The sequence below is a fragment of the Phocoena phocoena genome, chromosome X, assembly GCF_963924675.1.
Source record: "Phocoena phocoena chromosome X, mPhoPho1.1, whole genome shotgun sequence".
In the NCBI taxonomy this organism is placed as follows: Eukaryota; Metazoa; Chordata; class Mammalia; order Artiodactyla; family Phocoenidae; genus Phocoena; species Phocoena phocoena.
In genome coordinates, this window is record NC_089240.1 from 8,786,380 (window position 1) to 8,798,664 (window position 12,285).

Sequence of the window (12,285 nt, forward strand, 5' to 3'; positions counted from 1 at the left end):
ACATATACCTGGAAAAAAGAAAAAATGACAGAGTAAAGCCAGAAACATGAGAGAAAGTGGTACCGGAAAGCAAAACCTAGAATTCAGTTTCTTGTATAAAGTAATAAATTGTACAGCGTTTCTCAACCTCAGTGCTACTGAAAAGCTGAGCAGGATAATCATTTGTTGTGGCAGTCTGTCCCGTGCACTGCAGAACAATTAGCAGTATCCCTGGCCTCTGTCCATCAGATGCCGGTAGCACACACCCCCTGCCTCAACTCTGGCAACTGAAAACACCAACAGGTATTGCCAAATGTGTCCAGGCTGCAAACCCACCCCTTGGTTGAAAACCAGTGGTCTACAGACACCAACCTATTCGAAGTAGTTCAACAGTGCAAGAAAACAATTTGCTAAAGTGGAAAAGTAAGAAATACAGAAGTATTATGTTTCTATGGCAACTCCCATTTGTTTGCAGGATGCTTGGCGTGGTTTCCCCATGCCTACCTCCTCTGAGTATCTGTCCTCCTGCTTATTTCACGCTACTGATGCATTGCCCCAACAAACACTAGAGTGATCTCTCTAAAACACATATCCAATCTTGTTACACACTCAGGCTTAAAAATCACCAATTTACCCCATTCTCCACCGCAGGGTTTCTCAGCCTGGGCACTATTGACATTGAGGGCCAGATAATTCTTTGCTGTGGGCGCTGTCCTGTGCCTAGTAGAGTGTTTAGCAGCGTCCCTGGATTCTCCCCCACTAGATGCCACTAGCACCTCCCCTGTTAGTCGGCAGAATAATGTCCCACCAAAGATACCCACGTCCTAATCTCTGGAACCTGTGAATATGTTAGCTTACACGGCAAGGGGGAATTAAGGCTGCAGGTAGAATTAAAGGTTGCTAATCAACTGACCTTAAAACAATGAGATTGCACAGGGAGATCAGCTCGGTGCTTTGTGACCACCTAGAGGGGTGGGATAGGGAGGGTGGAAGGGAGACACAAGAGGGAGGAGATACGGGGATATATGTATAAGTAAAGCTGATTCACTTTGTTATATAGCAGAAGCTAACACGCTGTTGTCGAGCAATTATACTCCAATAAAGACGTTTAAAAAAATGACATTATCTTGGATTATCCAGGTGAGCTCTATGTAATCACAAGCACCCTTAAGAGAGCCTGAGGAAGAAATGACTGGAAGAAGAGTCAAAGAGATGCAACATGGCTGGCATTGAAGATGGAGGCAGGGGGACACTGGAAAAGCAAAGGAAACAGACCCTAGCGCCTTCAGAAGGAACACAGCTCTGCCAACACCTTGACTTTAGCCCAAGGAGACCTATTTCAGACTTCAGACCTCCACAAGTATAAGATAATAAATTTGTGTTGCTCAAACCCATATGTTTGGGGTAATTTGTTACAGCTGCAAAATGAAGGTAATAACGTCACCACCCCCAGTGGTGACAACCAAAACTGTCTTTGGACATTGCTAAATGTCCCCTGGGAACAAACTGTCTCCAGGTTGAGAAGCACTGCTCTACAAAACAGAGTCCAAACTCCTGAGACATGCACAGTGGGGCTCTTCATAATTAATGCTACCCAACCTGTTGAATACTATTATCCAACACACAGTGAGATACAGCCTATGCTCCAGGCACGCCAAACTTCTAACTTCAAAAACACTCTATCAATACATCCTTTCACTTCCCTGCAGATTTGATGTCAAGAGGTGCTTTGGTCCTCCTGCCATTTCTACCTGAGCCTATAGTTACTTATTATTCCACAAACAGGTGTCTAATTTCTGGTCTCATTAGGTTGTTATATAAAAAGCCATGTGGTTGCTACATACATTAAACCGCATATATCTTAACCTCCTCCTCCAAACAAATTATTGCACTTAAGCCCCTCTAAGTCCTCTTTGTTGGAAACTCTAGCGTCACCAACACCTCTGTGCCTTTGCAGGTCCACTCCTTTCTATTTCATCAAGGAATCACTTCCCTTCTTCTTCTAAGTGGCAGTCACCCTTGAAGATCAAGTTCAAGTGTTCTCTGCACAGTGAAGCCTTTCAGGACTCCCCAAAGCACGGAGAATCACATCCCCCAGTCCCTGATTGTGCTGACCCTCTGCACTGCAGCTATTGGTTGACTCATCCATTCGCCTCCTTGGACTCTTTAAGGGGCGACACCATATTTTAGCCTCTCTGCATTCCTGGTACATAGAGAAATGCTTGTGCTCAAGAAGTTCTTGGGGCGTAAATGAAGAAAAGAAGTCATGAAGAGAGAAATAATTTTAGTTATGGGTTATCGAGGCTGGCAAACTCTATGTCAGCTACGAGCATAATCTCAGCTCTGATCCAAAAGAATTAGGAGAACCCCAGAGTTAGAATGAGACCTTACTCCCTTGTTTATGATCCGAGTCAAGGACAGAGCCTGGCTGCTAAGAACAAAGTTGAGAAGTGTATACCAATTGTGTTACCATGTACCATTTATCCCTTCGTCTTCTCCCTTTTTCTACTCAATAGATATTCTACTCAGCATGTCCATGAATCAGTTTTTGTTAAAGCAATCCTAAAACACGCAGTAAGGAAATACTGAGTTGTAGCTGACTTTGTCTAACACCTCCTGGTTTTAGGCCATAAAAATGCCATTTGTGAGCTTTGAGTGAGCACAAGGCACAGAGCTACAGGCATTTATGCGAGTCTTGGGAGCAGGTGCCCTTGTACGAACAATTTAGTTTAAAACCAGAGAACCTGCTGAAAGAACTAAGTAGAAGTGGACGTGATCCATTACTGGCTACACCTGAACGAAGGTGAATTCTCAGGTTTGCCTATGGATTCAATGGAAGAGAAGCTGAAAAGCTGAATAAACCATAAGAGATCCGTGGAATCTGCACGCAACACTCAAGAGGGATCCACGTGCTTTTGGAATGGGAAGACGTCCCCGAGGAAACTTTCTGCCAGCTGAAAGCACTCTGTGGGCTGTCAAGATGGCCATCATGGGGGGGCTACATTCAACTCACTGGTGTAGTAGTTCTCAGCTGGGGCAGTTTTGACCCTCAGAAGACATCCAGCAGTGCCTGCAGACACTTTTCATTGTCACACTGGTGGGGAGGCTGCTATTCGCACCTAGTGGGTAGAGGCCCAGGATGCTGCTGAACTTCCTACAATGCACAGGACAGTGCCCAAAGCAAAGAATCGTTCAGCCACAACTGTCCACAGCGCAGAGGCAGAGAAACCCTGAACCAGAGCAACCAGGGAAAGCATAAGAACCAAGTCTGTACGATCCAAATCTCCCCTCCAGGGCCCATAAGTAACCTTGCAAGGTGTTCATTTGCCGGACTTTTGGCATCATTAGTAAAGATTCTCTTTTAGGACAAAGGACCTAGCTTGCTTTCAAACGAGAAGGACAAGCAGTGCTCAATAGGACGAATTTCCTTGGTTTGTGAGAGGGTTCCAGGGCCTTAAACCTTTGAAAGGTAACCCAAGCCATTAAATTCCAGACCCCGGGGTTACGTTAGGGTATCTGGGACTCTATTAAACAAAACCAGCCTTGGACCTTCATGCCAGGATTCCATCCGGTCATTCCATGTCTGCCTCAAGAATAAAGGGATCACACACACACACACACACACGAACATTTTATGAGAAAATTTTGTTCTTTTGCTAGATGGCTATGTACTTAGTTTTAACCACTGAAAAGAGGTGAAAGTCATGGTGGGTGAGCTTGCAGACTGCCCCTACGCTGCGCAGAACAGCTTGAAGCCACCCAGTATTGATGAAGTTCAGGTACTTGTCCATTAGTTATGAAATTTTAATGGATAAGAAGAAAATTTCTAACCAGTTGTGATCATCTACAGTAGACTGCCTTTCGGTCATAAGAGCAACAAACAGCATCTATACACTATATTCCAAGTATGTACAGTTGCTAAGAAAAGCAGAGACGTTCTTAGTGGTGTAATTGGTTGAAACATGAATGTCAGTGGCTATCCAGTCCAAGAACTTGGCTTGCTTTTGCAGTTCTCTCAACTCCTACAGATTGATCTGATAATGTGTGCTTCTGATATAGAGTAGGAATCCAGGCCCTTCTAAAGACCAACAGAAATTCAACATTTATTCTTGACCCTCTTTCTAATGCTAAGTTCCCTGGTTTGGAGAGAATCTCTTGCTTCCTACTTGACTTTTCTCTCTACTGCCTATCTTCCTCAAGAAAATGGGCAGAACAGTCAGCAGTGTTTGTTAGTTTTTGTAATCCATGCTCCCCACCCAACAGCAGCAGTTACTTGGACACAGTAACTAATATTTTACTAATATGTGATGCGAGTATTTCTGATAAATACTGCTGATTTTTCTAAGGCAGTCTAATAAAAGCCAAAATTCCACAGTCACTCACGTTAACAGAGCAAGGTATGATGTTGGATACTATTTTCTAGCTGTTTTTCTTGGTTGTGTTTCCTTTATTTAGTCTAAATCTCCAGCAATTACATGGTATTTCATTTCATTTCTGTAACTCTAACTGTACTTTAAAACATTTAATTACAATGGATGGAATCTCTCCTTATGGAAACAGATCCAAGGCAAATCTATAGAGTTTGTGGACTGAAAGAGATTAGGAGTTGTTCATTTTTAAAACAACTAGTATTTATTCTCTAAAAGCATGCAGCTTTCCAAGTACCCATCAACCACAGTTTCCCATTAGCTCTGTTCTCCACTCTTCTAAACCAGAGAGCAAACGTTTTTAAAGGTACCAACTACCTCCCTCTGAGCTCCCTATTTACTAACGATTCCTGATTCATGTATATTTCACTACTCGTAGCCCTTAGTGGAATCTGGGCATATTTCCATGATCTTTCATAGCCTTAAGCAGAGATTTTTTTTTTTCTCCAGTATTAAACTAGTACTCAGTACCATAGATCTCTGAAATCAGACCTTTAGGGAGAAGAAAAGATCAAAACTAGAGAATTCTAGTAGTTACTCCCTCAAACACACAGACCTACACACACACGTATCAACAACACCCTCGAGAATAATGTTCCTGAATTCTCTGTAAAACAACCAGATGGCAGAAACATTTCAAAATATATTTCCTCCAATCCTGACAAACAGCTTGGAAATAGATCATTTGAGTTCCAAAAAAATATCAACATTGGGTGAAGGAATAAGATGACCCTTGGAAATCACCTGCAGCACAAAAAGGAAAGCACCTCTTCCTCTAGCTCCTACCACTGCTCCAAAGGGGAGCCAAGAAGTCCTAAGAAGACACGTGTGGGTGGCCACTAGGGACGTCCCATTTGCAGACACCGTTTAACCAGCCAAAGAGGAACAGCCACACCAGGAAAACCCCTCAGTGGGTCCCTGGCTCTGTAACTGAGAAGGAATTAAAGAACTGCCTAGGTGTCCAGCCTTGGGCCATGAGGACACGAGGCACCGGACCCTACCTCAGACTTCCACACGACATAGGGTTGGCCGTGGCTGTCGGGTGGGGACTGGAACTTTCTTTGCTGGAGCCACCTCCTGGGAGAAGCGAAGATGCCGTTGGGGCCTCCCCCGGAGGAGCAGAGGATGGTGCTGCGGCCGCTGCCCGGCCCGGCTAGGACTGTAGGCAGGTCCCATACCATGCTCTTCTTGAGGCCGCTGCGACCAAGGGGGACCTCATAGTCAAAGTGGAAGCTGCCAGAAGGTGACTTCTCCAGCGGGGTGCTGGGTGTGGAGAAGGACGAGCAGAGGGGTCTAGGGGACGGGAGTCGGTTGACCCGGGGAGGCGGGCCCCGCGGAGAGGACGCCAAGCGAGAGCCGAGACCCTCGGCCAGGGACAGCGGGGAGCAGACGCGGCCCCCAGTGGCCCCCCGCGAGCCGCCCTCTGAGCCCGCCTCGCCCCCGCCGCCGCCGATCAGAGCCGGGTCCAGGCTGCGGGTCTGGCGAAGCTTCCTCTTGGAGAAGCCCTTGGCCGAGGCCGCGCTGCCCGAGGCCGGCGAGGAGCAGGAGAAGACGCTGTGGAGTAGGCTCTGCGCGGACATCTCGGCGGGGCTGTGCCTGAGGGCCACCCTCTTCCAGCTCTCGGAACTGCTAGCGCTTTGGGGCGCAGAAAACAAGGGGGCTCAGGCAAGGCTGCCAGACGGGGTCGGGCCAAGGCTCGCCGAGGCCGGTGGAGGGCAGTTCCTGGCTCACGCGCCACCAGCGCGCTCCAAGTGCCCCGGCAGGGGCAGAAGCAGGAGATCCATCACCAGCCTTCTAGGAAAAGGGGTGAGGACGGAGGGCTCCTTCGGTCGCCAGAACTTTCTCCCAGAGCCTAAGTCACGAAAAGGGTAAGGAAGAGGAGGAGGAAGGTCAGGCGCTCGCTGGGTGCCCAGCTCCGGCGGCCAGCGCCACTCCCCCTTCCCAGCTGAGGCAGGAGATGCCGCGCTCCCGCTCCCAGGCTCTGGACAGCCTCGAAGTCTCCAGCAAGCTCCTCCTCGCGCCCTAAGGACGGTCCCGAGGGCTGGGGAGGAGGCCTCCTGGGCGTGCGCCCAGGGCGCGTCCCTCGCGCTCTCGGCTTAGTGAGAGGGACTTCCTCCCGCGCTGGAGCTGGGCACCCGGGCTGCGCCCCCGTGCACCGTCGCCGTATCCGGGCCTCTGAAGCTACGCGTCTGGCCGCCACTTGGCTGCTGCGCCCACTCCTCTGACTGGCTAGGCGCAAGAATGTCTCCAAGCTCCAGGTTCCCCCGAGGTGCCAGTCTCGCTACAAAGCGGGGACACGGAGCGCGCAGCGCCCAGGGCCTTCCAAGGGCTGAGCGGCTAGGGTGGGAGAGAATTCCCAGCTGAGCTCAGGGAGCTAAGGGGACAACCACAGGGTCGGCTGTCCATGACCCGCCGGAGAGGGGCTCTTGATATTCTCAGCCCAGCCTTGGGCCCAGGGCAGGCGCGGAGATGTCCCCGCACGCTCGCGCTAGACGCAGCGGGAAGGGGGCGGCCCGGACGGGTAGGGCGGGAGGGAAGCCAGGTCTGGAGCTGGGGTGGAGCCAGGAGCAGGAGAAAGCAGAACGTGGAGTTCTCCAGGCACCAAACCTGGGAGCGGCGCAGCGAGAGCACCGCTCACCACCGGTACCGGGTCTCCTGGGGAGAAAGCCCCGAGGGCGGAAGTGCTGACCTTCTCCCCCGTCTCCCCTCCCCCAAATCGAAGGGGGCGCCAGCTCCACTCACGTTTCTGGAAAGGAAGGGAAGTGTCAGATTGCACCCCACCCACTGGTGTCAGATGGATAATAGCCCAAGGCGGCTGCTCTGAAGCTGGAGATAAATCTCCTGCCTTCCTTTTCTCCGCCCTGCTGTGTTTGTTTTTAAAAAGGAAGGATAGAGATTCAGTTCAGATGTAGTGGCTGCCGATGAATGGGCTGGAGATGGGGACCTACTAAGAAAAGGAGGGGAAAAGCGAGGGGTCCTCGCCATGTAAGGGTCGTGCAGCCACTGTACTAGAGGAGGAGGGGTGAGTGAGGCCGAGCAGGGGGCAGGCGCCCGGCGCAGCGTCAGCCCAAAGGCTGCGGAGATTGGCGCTCACAAAGCGATCGGTCTCCGGGTTCTGCTGTGGGACGCCTTTGGGCGCAGCGCGCAGCGGCCACATTCCTGGGAAGCTGGAAAACGCTGGCGATGTCAATGTTCCCTGCTTGAAAACAAGTCTGGGAGCACCTTCCCCCGCTACTGTCCCACCCCTAGAATTTATAAAGCGCGAAGCCTCGCCCGCTTCTCGGAGGGCTTTCTGACGTTAACATTTAAGTTTTGCGACGCATCTCACAACCATCTCAGCAGTGGAGCAGAGAGAATGTTGGAAATGCCTGCGTACTTTATTTAACTGTGTTCGTGTGTCCTCTTTTACCACTTCTGGGTGAAGAGAACTTTATACAAATGTAAAGGTGACTTTCTTTTACCATTACTTTTATTAAAGAAAAAAAAACTTACAGTGAACTTATAAATACAAGTGTTTGACACAAACATTCGCCGTGCTGTGTATAACATCAGAATTGTCCAACTTTGATTTTGGAAGGTTTGTTTCATTCCCTATAAAGTTTTCAGGGGGAAATTCAATGTCTTTCTCTTCTTAAAAAACGTGTTCGACGGTCCTAGATGTTTGACTGTCTAGGAGGGGTCACATCATGAAATCTCATTAAGAGAAGAATTCGATACCTCCATAAAGGGCTTCATTCGGACCCCAGGATTTCTGACCTACCGGTTTTTGTAAACGCAGCGGGACCCACTGCGCTCAGGGAGTTCCCTCCTGTAACTTTCTGACCTATCTGCTGCCACAAGACAAAAATGAGATACAAATTTCCCATCACCCTCAATGCCACCCAACTCTTCTCACCCTGAAACATAAGTACTCTTTCCAGTGGCTGACGATTAGATGTGCTGCAGAGACACACAGCCTTTAAAATTGCTTACTTTCCTGCATGACTACACACACCAAATGACATTTGGGGGATTGCTGTCATTTGCTTTCTCCCCTCCTCAAACAAGTCACAGTCGAAGTAAAAGAGGGCAGGTCTTGCCTGCCCTTTCCTTAGTTAACAATATCATGTAACTTGTCACTAGTAAACACTTAATGTCTCTACCATTTGGATACCAGTGCATGGAACTGCTTATGCTTCACTGGATTTTGGCATTTGGAGTAGATGGTTAGCAAAGTCACACGTCACAGGACCACTTACAACTCAGGTGGTTAAGCAAATGTAATTTATAATTTATATATGTGCTATTTCTCTAAGCCCAAAAGATGACCGTGGGGTTGAAAATGCAACCCTGCCACAATGATGTAGGGCTAATAAGAATACCCTCCAGGCAGGAAGGCATACATGCTTGGTCATGGATGTTGGGGAGCCAGTGAGCAGAGGGACTGTTCTATTGGCACTTCAGGCTTAGAGCAAACGCATCCAGTTCATTCATCATCTTATTTCCAACAGGTCCTGACTCTCCATTAGCCTGGAGCTTGCCTCAGCATAGGGAACAATGAATAAATTGTTTTGAATATCCATAAGTTAAGCTCTGGCTCCTTTTTAAAAACCCGCTGTAAGTGTATATGCTTTCAAAACACACGGGGAAAATGTAATGGCACTTCTGGAAAGAAAGATTTTATAAGAAAATTATTTGGATTTTTTAACGATATTTTTTAAACTATTGTGATTTCCAATCTGACTGCTATTAGGCTTATTTTGCACTCATTTTGGTGTATGGCTTATTCATTCATTCCTATTTAGGGCATCCTACTTTACTGTTGTTTGTTATACAATCCCTTTGCTTAAACAGATCCAACTCACACTGGCCTTTCTGACTGACTGCCATTTTATGCCAGACATGATTAAGGAAGATATGGGTTTCATTTACCAATTTCCAAAATAACTGGTTTGGGCTTCCCTGGTGGCGCAGTGGTTGAGAGTCCGCCTGCCGATGCAGGGGACACAGGTTCATGCCCCGGTCCGGGAGGATCCCACGTGCCGCGGAGCGGCTGGGCCCGTGAGCCATGGCCGCTGGGCCTGCACGTCCGGAGCCTGTGCTCCGCAACAGGAGAGGCCACCACAGTGAGAGGCCCGCCTATCGCAAAATAAATAAATAAACAATGACTGGTTTTGTTATGTTGATCCCCAGAATCTTTCTTACAATTCATCAGCCTGCTTCAGAGGCAATATAACTGGTAGTCTAGAAATAAATCGTTTTGAATGCATATACTTTAAAACTCAGGTGTCTAAGACTTTGCTCCTTTATTCGGCCATTTGATGTTGAAAAGTAGTGTCCATACTTGCTTTTGGTTTTGTTTTTTTCCTCAGAGCTGTTCATTCCCTATTGTAATTACCCTAGAAACTCAGGATAAAAAATATATCTGTTCCATCTGGTCATGGCACAAGAATATTCTAATGAAAGTTCTAGAGACCTTGGTCGGACATCAAGGTATCCTCTTATCAAGGATCCTCGAAAATTCATCAGTGTTCTTTCTATTCCCTTAAGACACTGTTCTACAAACACATACATCTTACTACCAAAGAATATATTCTGCTAAACCTAAATTTCCCTTTTCTTAACTTTATCCCTTGAAATTTTTCTTATCTCCAGCCAAAATTCCTCTTTCCCCTTGGTGTCTAGACCCTCAAGCTATCTGTAGATTTCTATCATGCCCCTTGGGTCTGACTTTGTGGTTTGGCTACACTATAAAGTTCATATTTTCCTTTAAAACCATCATTGTAGATGATCTCCTCTGGACTGCCTCCAGTTGCTTATTTCTTTGTAGTCCTGAGGTCCAATATTCCAGGTTAGGGCATCCTATTTTGCCCTTGTTTCTTATGTAATCCCATTGCTTATAGAGTCCCAAATCACACTGAACTTCCTGATTGACTGCCATATAATATTTCAGACTTCTATCTGATTGGCTCCCAAGTCAGGCAACATCACTGATTTTTGTTTCATCCTGCCCATGTCTCTCAAACTGATTGTGATCCCTCTGATATCATTTCTTCATTCTTAGTGGTATCTGGGGTAAACAATTCACAGCATCTCACTCTCCCATAGAAGAAGTCAAAGGTTCTGCCTCCAAGCTACTGAAACATGAAAAGGAGGACATAATTTTAATCTGTGTGATGTGGAATATATGAGAAGCGGGTGGAGAACTTTTACAGGACTTAAGAATTCTAATTACATTAAATAGCAATAGTGCCCCATGCCTAAACTACTTTTGATTATAAGCTAGGAATTTTTTGCAGCTGAACCAAGAGTGTTTCTCTGAATTCCTATTCTAGGATCTCCCTGAACGAATATAATAGCCAAGAACTTAAATTACAAATGACGGATAACAGCGGAGGTAAATTTCAAGTCGCAGGATAATCCTGTATGAGTAAGATTAGCAAAAACTCACTTTGTTAAACACCAACCCAGCACTGAGGAACACTGATCACTTTCCAAAGACGGAAATGGTGTCATAGTTATTCTCTAGATGGTGAATAAAATGATTTGCAAGATAAAAGGGTATTTGAGAGACTGAGTCCTAACTGGTACTGTGATGTGAAAAGACTAAGATATAAGTTCAACTCTCTACCTTAGAGAACAATTTAATATTATAATACCTAAAGAAATATCCAGAAAAAAAATATGTATGCCAACACTAACGGGAAAAAGCACGGAACATGTCCACACCATTTGGTAACTCGAATTTAGTGTTGTAGTCAAGATTATCTACTCAAACAGCCTGGTCCTAACCCTTCAATCAATTGTTAATATAACAATGTAAGAACAACTAACACTTGTTGGAACTTCCTATATGGCAGGCACTGGGCTGAAAATATGCATGCATTATCCAAATCAACAGATACACACACACACACACACACACACACACACAGACAGAGCTATAATACTTAACCCCCGGTTCTACAGATGAAGAAAACCAAGATCTAGAAGAATCTAAACCCCTAGTTAAGTGGCAGAGCTAGTATTCAGATCCATGTGATCTAACCTCAACTTCTAACTCTTGCAGAACTAGAATTGCAGATTAAGAAGCCGTTCAATTTGGAAGTGCTTTGGGACCATGTCTGAATGGATTTCAATTTGTTGATTTCTTATCTAGCTGTGTGACCTTGAGCACATCACTTCACAACTTTCATCCTCACTTCCCAGTCTGCGAAATCATGTTCACTTCAAAAGGCTGTCGAGATGAGTAAAGGACCTAATGTATGCAGCACGCTTAGCACAGAGCATCGTGGAGAGAACAAGCACAGTGATGGGAGTTATTACTATACAAAATCAATAATTTTTAAATTACTTTATGAATCCAGCTACACTGAATGACCATCCCTAATGCGAGTTCACCTGGTCTTACACCCAAAAATCTAGTCAAACCTTTCTAATGTGCTAATGAATCCTGTGTTTAAAACTGTTTGTAAAAGGCCCATGGTCGACCCAGTAAATAGTCTAGCTGGGATTTTCACCACCCTCCCCAAGTTTTAGAGGCGTTGTCAATACCAACTAAATAATACCAATACATTCTTTCAAGGGAGGGCACTTTTTTGAGTCAAGTGAAAGACAGTTTGGGATTCTCTATATTCAGAGCAGGGTGTAGGAAATTTTTTGCCCTCTGTTACGTTTATATACCAACAGGTCAGTTTTTTGACTCAATATTTTGGATCAGTTTCACATTGCCCAGAAGTGGAACCATGAACTCTCCCTTTAAAGCAGGCACCAAGTTGAGGTTTTCATACTCATCTAGTTAACCTCAAGATCTGTGACAATTTCTTCTGGCACTATATTCAGAAACCTAAATGACTATTCTTATTCATATTTCTCACTTTCCCCCTACTTTGTGTGTCTA

The 12,285-nt window shown here is 46.3% G+C and overlaps 1 protein-coding gene across 1 annotated transcript in view; it reads right to left on the reverse strand.

The window, feature by feature from the left end:
* Positions 1-5,986, reverse strand: part of ARHGAP6 (Rho GTPase activating protein 6) — a 485,204-nt gene extending 479,218 nt beyond the window's left edge. The window contains exon 1 of the mRNA XM_065900404.1: positions 5,408-5,986. Coding sequence (XP_065756476.1) covers positions 5,408-5,986 — 579 coding nt within the window. The remainder of the gene's footprint in view (positions 1-5,407) is intronic.
* Between the last annotated feature and the right edge of the window lie 6,299 nt (positions 5,987-12,285).